This window comes from Mauremys mutica, chromosome 19, assembly GCF_020497125.1.
Source record: "Mauremys mutica isolate MM-2020 ecotype Southern chromosome 19, ASM2049712v1, whole genome shotgun sequence".
Taxonomy (NCBI): domain Eukaryota; kingdom Metazoa; phylum Chordata; order Testudines; family Geoemydidae; genus Mauremys; species Mauremys mutica.
Window position 1 is genome coordinate 2,171,578 of NC_059090.1, and position 12,072 is coordinate 2,183,649.

General features: G+C 52.2%; 1 protein-coding gene across 13 annotated transcripts in view; it reads right to left on the bottom strand.

Moving 5' to 3' along the window:
* The window catches only part of TSPOAP1 (TSPO associated protein 1), a 167,168-nt gene that overhangs the window by 141,444 nt on the left and 13,652 nt on the right, over positions 1 to 12,072 (bottom strand). For all 13 annotated transcript variants that reach the window (XM_044993489.1, XM_044993485.1, XM_044993486.1 and 10 more), the window contains exon 2: positions 3,608 to 3,715. In XM_044993489.1, the coding sequence (XP_044849424.1) occupies positions 3,608 to 3,715 (108 nt within the window). The remainder of the gene's footprint in view (positions 1 to 3,607; positions 3,716 to 12,072) is intronic.

The window sequence follows — 12,072 nt, forward strand, 5'->3', positions numbered from 1 at the left end:
CAATTCTCCTTCTGCTGTGCTTCCATCTCTTAGCCGTTTGCAGGCTCTTATGCTGTCCCCCGAAGCATCACTTAGCCAAGCCAAGATTTAGCATTTCCAGCTCCTCTCAAACAGCAATCCTTCCATTCTCCTCAACTATTTAGATTTTCTCCTCTGAGGTCCCTGCAGTTTATCTGCAGCTTTCCAACCAGATGGTGCCCAGGACTGACTGCAAGCTTCCAAGACCACATCCTTGATTTGTGCCACAGCACATTGATCTCTCATATGCATCTACCTCTCCCCTCAGTCTCTCTAGAGATCACTGCTTTCCCAACACTCCATCCCAATCAGTCTCCATGTTTCGAATGATTTGTCTCCACATATGTTAATTCCAGTTTTCCAAGTTGTATCTCATTTTATTTTCTTCCCATGTTTTTATTCTCTCTAAATCCTTTTTTATTATTTATCTGTCCTCACTGATAAACTGATAAACTGCAACTGCTCCCAATTTAGTGTCATCTGGCAATATCATCCACAGGCTGTTTGCTCCTCTTTTAGAAAGTGTTAATTAAGATGAGCCTTAAAACTCCTGCCATGCCCCAACTGGATGCTCCCCAGCATATATGCTGTTTTCATTACCCTTCCTTTACGGGTCTTCAGTGACGAGATCGGAGTTAATGTCGGGAGTAAGAACTCATGAGACCTTGTTTGATAAATGCTTTACTAAAACGCACGTGCCCGGCATTATGGGGGAGCAGGAGTGACACCATAGTTGGGTTTGGCCAGATTCTTTATGTGGTGGGGTGATAGGGTTATCCCAAATCTGTGTATTTTGAAACATATGATTAATTTTAAATCCTTAAAGAAGATTGTAAAGTGGTTGATTTTTAAGTGCATTTTGAAGGGAAAAAACAACCTGGGCTTAATTATCATTGTCCCCAAACCAATCATTTTGGATTGTTTGTGCTTTCTTCAGAGCTTTTTTTAAAATACATTAAAGAAGCATAAGGGATTAAATTAATGTGAGCAAATGTTTAGTACATGTTGTTTGGACCAATGTAAACCTTTCAGCTCATTGCAGGCCACTCCTCTGAAGGTTTGCAAAGGATTTTTTTTTTGACAGTTGAGGGTGGACAATTAACAATGCTCCAAGCATAAGAGTTACAAGGACAGCCCTGTCTACACTACAAAGTTTTGTCGGCAAAAGTTATGCCACTTTAATTAAAGCGCTGTTGCATGTCCACACTAGCTCCTTGTGTTGGCAGAGCTCATTTGCACTAGCAGCTCCTGCATGGACACAGAGAGCAGAGCACTGTGGGTAGCTATCCCACTGTGCAACTGGCTGCAGGGTGCTTTGGGAAGGGTTTGCAATGTCTCATGGGGCAAGTACAGCATCACATGATGCAGGTTTCTCAGTCCCATGATTCCAGGGGCATCCAAGTAGATTGTCAGCCACTTTTTCAACTGAAGTGTGTGGAGGAGAGGGAGAGGAGAGTGGTGTGTCTGGGGTGGGGGAGACAGTAGGGCTGACTGTTGTGTATTTGGTTGTCATAGGTTTTGTTACTATGGCAACTGAGTTAGACTATTAAGGGATAGCTCAGCCGGTTTCAACCGGCTGAGTGAGCTCTCTGTGTCTGTAAATAAAATGGAGGTTTTGGTTAGCTGTCTGCTCTCTGGCCTCAAGTGATTGCTTCCTACACCGGCTGCCCCTAGGACATAACACTGACCAACCGATCCTCAGGCAGGGGGAGGGGGGGACACACACCCCCACGTCAGTCCCTGGCTCTGCTCAGCACAGCAGTCTTTCCTGAAGCAGCCCGCTCTGCCTGCCTATGGTTCTGTGATTCCCTCTGAGTTCTCCCACATCAGGGTGCAGCATCCTGAGCAGCCCTGTGAGCTCTCAGCACTGAGAAATGTCAAAGCAGCACAGCAGTCCCTGTTCCCCCGCCCCACGCTCCCCGCTGCAGACAGCTGCCTGCCCCTATGTTCCTAGTGCCGGGCACATCAGGAGCATTCCAATGATTTGCTCTTTGTTCCCCCAAGGAGCAGCAGGCTCAGCTGTCAGATATTCTTGGAGCTTTGAAAGGGGAGGGGCACATGCCTGCAGGGCAGTAGAGATCAAAACAGTGAGCAGAGTGGTCATGGCAGGCATTGTGGGATACTGGTGGAAGCCAGTTATGTCAACAATACAAATAGCGGCGTCTACAAACTTTGCCGCAAAAAGCTTTATGCCTCTTGTTGAGGTATTTTGTTTTATTTTGTTCGTAAAACAGCAGTTTTGCCACCAAAAGTAGCTTTGTAGTGTGTAAACCTCCCCTGTTTTGTCGGCAAAAGCTGCCTTTTGCCAACAAAACTTTGCAATGTGGACAAGGCCAACGTCATGTTACTGATGATACTAGGGTGACCAGACAGCAAATGTGAAAAATCGGAACTGTCCCTATAAAATCAGGACATCTGGTCACCCTAGATGATACAGATTCTGAGGCAGGCTGTTACAGCTCGTTCCAGAGGAGGAATGTCTGTGCACTCGTGAGGCTGGATGCTGACACACTGGATCAGATGTTGATGCTCAGCTACACGTACTCGCACTAGCGATGAGAGCCTAACAGGACGTCTACACTGTGGCTGGGAGAGTGCTTCCTAGCTCGGCTAGAGACACGCACTAGCTCTGCTTGAGCTGGCATGTTTGAAAAGCAGTGCAGCTTTGGGTAGCTCAGGTGGCTGCTTGGGCTAGTACACACCCAGCGGTTCCGGATGCGTTTGTACTCAGGCAGCCAGCCCGAGAGGCCACCCATTGCCACCCCTGCCAAACTGGTCTTTTTAGCACGCTTGCTCCATCAGAGAAAGCACACGTGTGTCTACATGAGCTGTGAAGCAGGCTCCAAGCTGCAGTGCAGATGTCCCTAACAACCCTCAGAAGAGGCAACTGTAACCCACAGTGGCTCTTTCTCTCCTTCTTGTGGCTGGATCACTTATAAAGGTTTATGAGTCTATTACTGCAGCCGGCTTAGCGGCACTGCTCGTCAGCTCTAGCATTAGCAGCTGCTGCTTTTAGAGCCTGAGGTCTGGGGTTCAGTCCTTGCAGGTGACCCCAGAGTCTTGTTATAAATGGTGCCCAGAGAGGGATTTGAACTGCGGTGGTTCTCGGAGGCTGTGGGATGAGCTTCCCTAGCTAGGAGCAATGGGGAACGAACACAGCGGCTCTTTGTCATGCTCGGTAGTTAAACCACTTACAGGACTTTCTTGTGGAACTTCTCCTGCCAGTGAGCTGGAGGGTGATGGCGTGTGGAGATGGGTTACAATGAAGCTGTGGCACTAATGCAGGCCCACGGTGCTGGGTTTGATGTGGCCTTTGGAACTGACCGGGTGGAAGCCTGGCTCAGGGAGCAGCTGCCTTGCTGCTATTCTTACCCTGTGTCAGCAGACAAATCAACATTACCTCTTCCTCCCCGCCCCTAGTGCTGTCAGCCTGGGAGTGGGTCTCTGATTGTCAGTGGGCCTGACTGGCTTCTGGGGAGGTTCACAAGAGCCAGGCATCCCTTGGCCCTGCACAATGTCCTCCAGCTCATGCTCGTCCGTGCTCCCAAGCCAACACGGACTCTACCCAAGGCCCCTCTCCCATGCTCACCAGCAGGCAGTTTTCCTCCTTCAGGCTGGTGCAGCAGTGCTGTAACTCCTCCAGCGCCCGCAGGAGCTTCCTGTTCTGCTTCACCAGGTAGCTGTAATCAGCACAACACTAGGGAGGAAGGGAAGGGAGAGACAAGCGAGGATATCACTACCACTTTGCAACGAGCTCAGATGGACACCTGCCCACCCCTACTGTCCTGCACTAGCCTCACATCCTAGGAATTCCTCCTAAAGGAGAGGGGATGGGATGGGAGGCTGGAGAGGGAGCTGGGAGGGGGATGGGAGGCTGCGGAAAGAGCTGGAAAGGGGATAAGAGGCTGCAGGGGGAGGGGATGGGATGGGAGGCTGCAGGGGGAGCTGGGAGCTGGGAGGGGGATGGGAGGCTGCAGGGGGAGCTGGGAGGGGGATGGGAGGCTGCAGGGGGAGCTGGGAGGGGGATGGGAGGCTGCAGGGGGAGCTGGGACGGGGATGTGAGGCGGCAGGGGGAGGGGGCTGGGATGGGAGGCTGCAGGGGGAGCTGGGGGGGGGATGGGAGGCTGCAGGGGGAGCTGGGAGGGGGATGGGAGGCTGCAGGGGGAGCTGGGAGGGGGATGGGAGGGGCGGCAGGGGGAGGGGGATGGGATGGGAGGCTGCAGGGGGAGCTGGGAGGGGGATGGGAGGCAGCAGGGGGAGGGGGATGGGATGGGAGGCGGCAGGGGGAGCTGGGAGGGGGATGGGAGGCTGCAGGGGGAGCTGGGAGGGGGATGGGAGGCTGCAGGGGGAGCTGGGAGGGGGAGGGGAGGCGGCAGGGGGAGGGGGAAGGGATGGGAGGCTGCAGGGGGAGCTGGGAGGGGGATGGGAGGCAGCAGGGGGAGGGGGATGGGATGGGAGGCGGCAGGGGGAGCTGGGAGGGGGATGGGAGGCTGCAGGGGGAGCTGGGAGGGGTATGGGAGGCGGCAGGGGGAGGGGGATGGGATGGGAGGCGGCAGGGGGAGCTGGGAGGTGGATGTGAGGCTGCAGGGGGAGCTGGGAGGTGGATGGGAGGCTGCAGGGGGAGGGGGATGGGATGGGAGCTGCAGGGGAAGCTGCGAGGGGATGGGAGCTGCAGGGGGAGGGGGAGGGGATGGGAGGCTGCAGGGGGAGCTGGGAGGGGGATGGGAGGGGGGAGGGGGATGGGATGGGAGGCGGCAGGGGGAGCTGGGATGGGAGGCTGCAGGGGGAGGGGGATGGGATGGGAGGCTGCAGGGGGAGCTGGGAGGGGGATGGGAGGCTGCAGGCGGAGGGGGATGGGATAGGAGACTGCAGGGGGAGGGGGATGGGATGGGAGGCTGCAGGGAGAGCTGGGATGGGAGGCTGCAGGGGGAGCTGGGAGGGGGATGGGAGGCTGCAGGGGGAGGGGGATGGGATGGGAGGCGGCAGGGGGAGCTGGGAGGGGGATGGGAGCTGCAGGGGGAGGGGGATGGGATGGGAGGCTGCAGGGGAAGCTGGGAGGGGGATGGGAGCTGCAGGGGGAGGGGGATGGGAGGCTGCAGGGGGAGCTGGGAGGGGGATGGGAGTCACAGGGCTCCAGGTCCTCCTGGAGACCAAGCTCAGCAGCAGCAATAGCTCCTGGCCCTTGACAGCTTCTGGCCCAGTGTTACCTCCTGCACCAGCCCCACTCTGCCACGTGGCAGGAAATGCACTGGCCTGGAAGTCTCCTTCTCGTCCCTGCAGCTGGGGTTTTGGTCGGGAGGTCGGGCGGCTGCCTTGCAAGCAGCACCCTGTCATTATTGTGAAGCTCCTCTGGAGCTCTGCACACACTTGCGTTTCATTACAAACACAGCTATTACTACTAGTGGAGAAGGGTATAGATGTCTTCGATTTTAAGGGACTGTTGTGATCTTCTAGTCTGTCCTGGATAACACAGGCCAAGAACCTCACCCGCAATCCCTTGTGTTTGAGCTCTAGCTTATCTCTTAGAAAGACACCTGTCCTGTTATAAAGACTTCATGTGCCGGAGAATCCCTTGGTGAGCTCAGACCTGCAGAGCAGAGACCTCAGGAGGATTCACATGTGACTTGAGACAGGCGCATCAGAGCAGAGGGGCCTGGACCGTCCACTTTTCGCCATGGGACCCCACCCCCTGCTCCTAGGGTGACCAGATGTCCCGATTTAATAGGGACAGTCCCGATATTTGGGGCTTTTTTTAGTATGGGCTCCGATTACCCCCCCACCCTCTGTCCCGATTTTTCACGCTTGCTGTCTGGTCACCCTACCTGCTCCTCCTCTTCCCCCCTGGAGCCCAGCCAGGGAGCCTGGGAAGTTGAGGTCCGCGCCGACTTCCCACAGCTGCCCACGCGGCAATTCTTACTCCGACCTGGCTCCAGCTGAGGGGTGGGGCCTTGGAGCCATACCCACCATGGTATGCAGCTGTGGGGAGCCTGGGTCCATCCCCCTGGCCTGGGCGGGGAACCTGGGGGCAGGGACACAGGCAGGGGACTGCTTTCAGCCTGCCTGCCCCCAGTGCGGGGGCAGGCTCCCCAGCTCCACTCTGGCTTCTGGCTTGGCTGGGGGTGGGGTCTTGGGGGGGCCCTGGTGCCCCCACTTTTGGGAAGGTTCTGCCACCCCTGACTTGAGAACAGAGGAACAGTTCAACCAATCTGAGCTGAGCGCACTTTGGGCAGCATCCGCATCTCCCACTGACTTCCTAGCAGTCCAGCAGAGTCCTCAGCTCCACAACAAGCTCCTTCTCCCTTCCACCATGTAACCCAGCTAGTGTCCACACAGCCTGATCCCCATCCCTGAATTCTGCCATGGTAGCTTAGAGCCACCCCCAGGAGCAGTGATCTGCCAGGCAGATGGAGGGAAGGTTATACATTCCGTGTGACCCACAGATGGGCACGGGGCTCTAGTGGGGGCTGCTGGACATGGACTCTGGTGGGAGATCAGTGACTCCTGGGGGAGCAGAGTCCTGGCATGGGGAGCATGGGGGATAAGGACATGGGGGAGTAGCAATCCAGGGAGGTGGGAGGGCATGTTCTCCTGACCCCAACAGCAGCTCTGTGCCAGGTTGGGCTAAGCAGAGGTTTCTATGAAAACAGTCTGAGCAGCTCCTCAGCTGGTGTCAACTGGCACAGCTCCTTTGACTTCAGTGGAGCGGCTTGACCCCAGCTGCCAATGTGACCTTTAAACGTCACTCCCACAGGAATCTGGCCTAGGGCAGTTGAGGGGGTGCTAGATGCAGTCTCAGTGGATGGGAAGCAGAGCAGAAATGCTGTTGTTGGGGCAGGGGGATTGATGAGAACAGGAAAGGCTGGGTCTCGGGCCCAACAAGACTAAGGTGTTCTAAATCCTAGTTTTTAAGGTGCCACCGGACTCCTCGTTTATTGAACAGCTCCATGTGTTTGGGGCCTGTGATTCCCGTCAGACTCCCCCCTGCCTGGCAGTCTCTGAGATGGCACTGAAGACGGTGTTAACTCTCGTTGCTGGGGAAAAGTGACAGTTGGTTTAGGTTGTCGTGAGTTGCTGTGGTTGATGTCTGATCCCTTCAAACCAAAACAAGACTAATCACACACACAAAATGGGGAGCGGGGAGACAATGCTAGGCAGAAAATGCATCTTCTGTCTTTCTGTTACTCTTCTGCTTGCCACCTCACTGCTGGGAAACGACAGTCCCAGCTCATGGGCTCATTGAGAGAGCGGGCAAAGGCTTTACTTCAGCTTGGCTTCCTGGCCCCAGCCCCTGGTCATGTTGCAAAAGGTGCATGTGTCTGTGGCATGCAGTGGGGGGTGAGCCCCCTTGCTCGGGCTGTAGCTGGAGGAGTCTTGAAGAAGAGAAGGAATATGTAGGAATTATTTGCAAAACATAACTTGAATTTCAAAATGTCAAAAACGACAGCAGATCTGTGTATAGATATGGATATAGATAACCCTGTGGTTTTGGCTTCCTGCTACTAAGCAGCCAGCCGCAGGCATGCCACAGACAGCAGTGTCCTGAAAATGACGTCTGAGCATGCAAGCTGTCACCATGTCAGTGTCAAGCTTCTGACTGGCTACTCACCACAGCAAGCCACAGGCCCCATGAAAATCTGCCCAAAAGCTTTTACCAGCAGCACCTGGGAACTCAGAGGCAGTTCTGTTTGTTGCCTGGAATACTGGGTTGCTGGTTACAAAGCTAGCACCCTGCCAATCCATATCTGGGCTTTGTAGGTAATAAGCAGGGGCATCATCATTGAATGTTCCTCAGTTACTGGATAATTGGTTAAAAAATGACAGTATATAGCTGGGGCTGGCAAATGCCTGTTAAATGGCTTCATTACCCCTTGAATGGCTCTTTAACAGTTTCAGTGTTGTGCTAATAGGTCAAGCGGGCTGGAAGGGTTTTTCACTTGTACGGATTAGATCCCCTCTGGAGGAAGACTCACCAGGCTGCAGCAGCCAGCTGTGGTGGGAGCCTACAGGCAGGGTCAGAACAAGGATAGGAAGAGGCAGAAGGGTGGACACTAAGACCCAGGGGTGCCCCAGATTTCAGGTGCCCTATACAGTCAAAGACCGGCCCTGGTGGGAGGTTCTAGACGAGCATTCACCACCTCTTTGCGGTGCACTGGATGGGGCTCCTTCCTGCCATAGAACTGCAGGGCTGAGAGGGCCCAGCCGTATTCGCGATGGATCTGCTTCTCCAGAGCATGTGCGTGCCCTGCCGAGACAGGAGGGACTGTCTAGACTTCAGGCTACACTTATTAAATATTCATTGCTAGAATGAAATGGCTTTTATTTTATTACACACTCCATTGTTTACCACAAACAATAATGCAGCCTCGTTCCAGGCCATGCTAATATTCCTAAGTGTTTATGGCACGAAATGCTGTCCAGACTAAGCTTTTCAAAGGCACCGAAGAGACTTAGGCAGCCAGAGCCTCCTTGAGGCTCCTTTGAAGATCCCTGCCTCGTAAAGGAATTAAGCTGGGATTTTCAGCCTGCCTATGGCAGTTAGGAGCATACATCTCAAGTTCACCCTTAGTCTCAGAATTTGACAGCGAACGAAACAGGTCATCAGGGGCAGCGGAAAGAAGTAATGCATGAGTGCAGCGATGCAGCGCATGTGTTCTCGGGGAAATTCTAAGGTAATCACCAGCAGTACGGGAACACAACCTCTCTTAGCCTTTGCTTCTAAAACCATAGCAAAATTGCATAAAATACAAAAGTTACACACTGCAAACTCTCCACAGCCCTCTAAGCAAATAAAACCATCACAATTATTCTGCAAAAGAGCTGGCACAGCCATGCAAGGAACAAAAACAGAAACTTCCTTTAGCAATTCAATGTACCCCGAAAAGGAGCACAGGCGTTTTCCGCTCATCACAAAAGCAAGGATTCAGTTACTTTGCCATCTCTGTAGCAAACATGACCAAAAATAAAATCTCTGATTTAGTCATTAAAAAAATCTCAGTTAAAGAAACATTTGCAAAATGTTGCCCAGCAAAAGCTAAAAGGATCAGAAAAAATATAAGAAGCCTATTACAGCAAGAAATGGGTCATAAAATATAGTTTAACTACAGCCAAAAACCAAAAAGCCAACAAAATTTCCAATGTAATTTTAAAATCCCAGCAAAATAATGTTAAAAAGCCATTTGTGGAGTATTAGCTCAAAATCTACAAAGGATCCCAGTACCCCATCTTAGTCCCTGCTCCTGCCATGTGAAACAGCTGGGCAGAGCCCTGCAACCATATTGAGTCCCAGTAAGCTCAGCCATGCTCCAGGTAGGCACAGGTCTCTGTCCACTTGCTTCACATTGTAGGAGCAGGTCCTTCCAGTTGGTATTCCTGTGTCTGTCCCTTATACACTGATACAAACAAACCCAGCCAACAAACCGAAAGGTGACAGTCAGGGCCGGCTCCAGGGGTTTTGGCGCCCCAAGCAGCCAAAAAAAAAAAAAAAGCTGTGATCGCGATCCCGATCTGCGGCAATTCAGCGGGAGGTCCTTTGCTTCAAGCGGGAGTGAGGGACCCTCCGCCGAATTGCCGCCAAATACCTGGACGTGCCGCCCTTCTCCAGAGTGGCCGCCCCAAGCACCTGCTTGCTAAGCTGCTGCCTGGTGACAGTGAAATAAAGAATCATCATAACTGTGTTTAAAACCCCACAAAGTTCAATCAGATTTCAAACAATACAATAAACAAAACCAAAAAGCTAAACAATATGCAAATGAATCTGGCGTGTTGCAAAATGTTCAAGAACACAGCATGGTGCCTTCAAACACTAATTGTTAGAACTGTTTTTTTCTGCAGAAAATGTTGAGTGTCAGAAACTGAACGATTTGATTAAGAACTCCCAGTGTCGCAGGTAATGGGAGCTATAGTTGGGGGTGGCTAATGCTGCCATTCTCTTATCATAAGGTTGCTCATGCAACCCAAATTCAGATTCCTTGTGCAGTGTCCTAGCACAGTGCACCTGTCACAAGCACCTTCTAGCTAACTGATCAGGTCACGCTCACCACAGAAGTGAGGAAAGTCCAGTTCTGTTCAGCTGAATCAACGGGGAATTTCAGTAAAACCTACACTGACATTTAGCCAAGACAATGGGGTTTATGTTCCTACTTCTGCAAAAAGCAGCACAAGCTGTTCTTATTCACATGTGGTCACAGGAAACATCACCTCCAGCAGCCTCCTTAGCCCATGCTGCTTTGCTGGCGCCGTAAAGATGCAAAGGCCCCTTGGGGAGCTGACAGAGGCAGACTGCTCTGCCCTCTTCTACAGATCAATTGGTCCTTTCCCGAGAGGGACAGCAAGGCAACCTGATAGCCCCTTCCACACTGGCCTTGCCATCCTCAGGATCAGGTAGGCTGGTTCAGAGTCCAGGTAAAGGACTGAGGAGTTAATGTGCCCCTAAAACTGAGGGGGAGAGACAAATAGGAATGATTAAATGTGTGAACAAGGAGACAGGGACATCTCACCCGGAACCATGACCAGTTCCAATTCACTGACATTGGAGCAATTCCTCTCCATCCACACACTTGAACAGCAAATCTAAAAGAAAAAGTCTTAGCAGTCAGGCAAAAAGACAGTGACACAGAAACACCTCAAGGTTGCTGTCAAAGTCAGATCAGAGCTGCACACAGTATTCCCTAAAGTGCCATTTTATGTGCTGCTTCATCTCTCACAAACTGACCCAAATAGAACAATTTCAAGAGGTGACCTGAGGATCCCGAGCAGTTTCCTTTCTCCACAGGGTGAGCCTGCGGTCATCCAATGCTGAGACAGAGAGTACTTTGAACACTCTTTCCAACTGCTGATTACCAGCCGAATACACACAAGTGTAACAAGTTTTCCCTAACCCCCGAACACAAGCAGGCATCTCTACTTGGGTGAGCTCCTCATGAGACTTTACACAGTATACTATGCTCTTCTGACAGGAAGCAAGATGCCTGGACTGTTAACAATTTAGCTCCAACACCAGGTCTTACTCAACAAGAAACTACTGACAGTGACCATTACAATCTGATACCTTCCTACTTAGCTATTCAACTGGTTTTGTTTCTTTGTCTGCTTTAATAAAAAGCCCTAGAAAATTCCATTGCAAAGCCAAACACTCAAAAGTTAGGAAATGCCAGTACAATCTTAATTCCACTTCTTTGTGTGTCCATGGGTATGTCTACGCTACAGGATTATTCCGATTTTACAGAAACCGATTTTTGGAAACAGATTGTATAAAGTCAAGTGCACGCGGCCACACTAAGCACATTAATTCAGTGGTGTGCATCCATGTACCGAGGCTAGCGTCGACTTCCGGAGTGTTGCACTGTGGGTAGCTATCCCATAGTTCCTGCAGTCTCCCCTGCCCATTGGAATTCTGGGTTGAGATCCCAATGCCTGATGGGGCCAAAATTTTGTCGTGGGTGGTTATGGGTAAATGTCATCAGTCAATCCTCCCTCCGTGAAAACAACGGCAGACAATCATTTTGCGCCCTTTTCCCTGGATTGCCTGGGCAGACGCCATAGCACAGCAACCATGGAGCCCGTTCAGCCTTTTTTCACTGTCACCGTACGTCTACTGGATGTTGCTAATAGACGTGGTACTGCAGCGCTACACAGCAGCATCCCCTTGCCTTTGCAAGTTAGCAAAGACGATTACCAGCCCTACTGTACCGTCTGCTGCTTTGCAAGTTGAAAATGACGGTTACCAGTCATACTGTACCGTCTGCTGCTGTCATGGGTGCTCCTGGCCGGTCTCAGTGAGGTCGGTCAGGGGCACATGGACAAAAATGGGAATGACTCCCCAGGTCATTCTCTTATTTAAGTTTTGTCTAATGGAGAGTCAGTCCTGCCTAGAATATCAGGCAAGCCTACTAAAGAACCAGAGAGGCAAACGGCCGCTCTGGGTCAGAGCCCCAGACATCCCGCAGAAATGATGAGCTGCATGCCATTTTAGGGGGTGCCCCTGCAACAATGCCACCCGTTGCTTCCCTCCTCCCCCAGCCCTCCTGGGCTACCGTGGCAGTTATCCCCCCATTT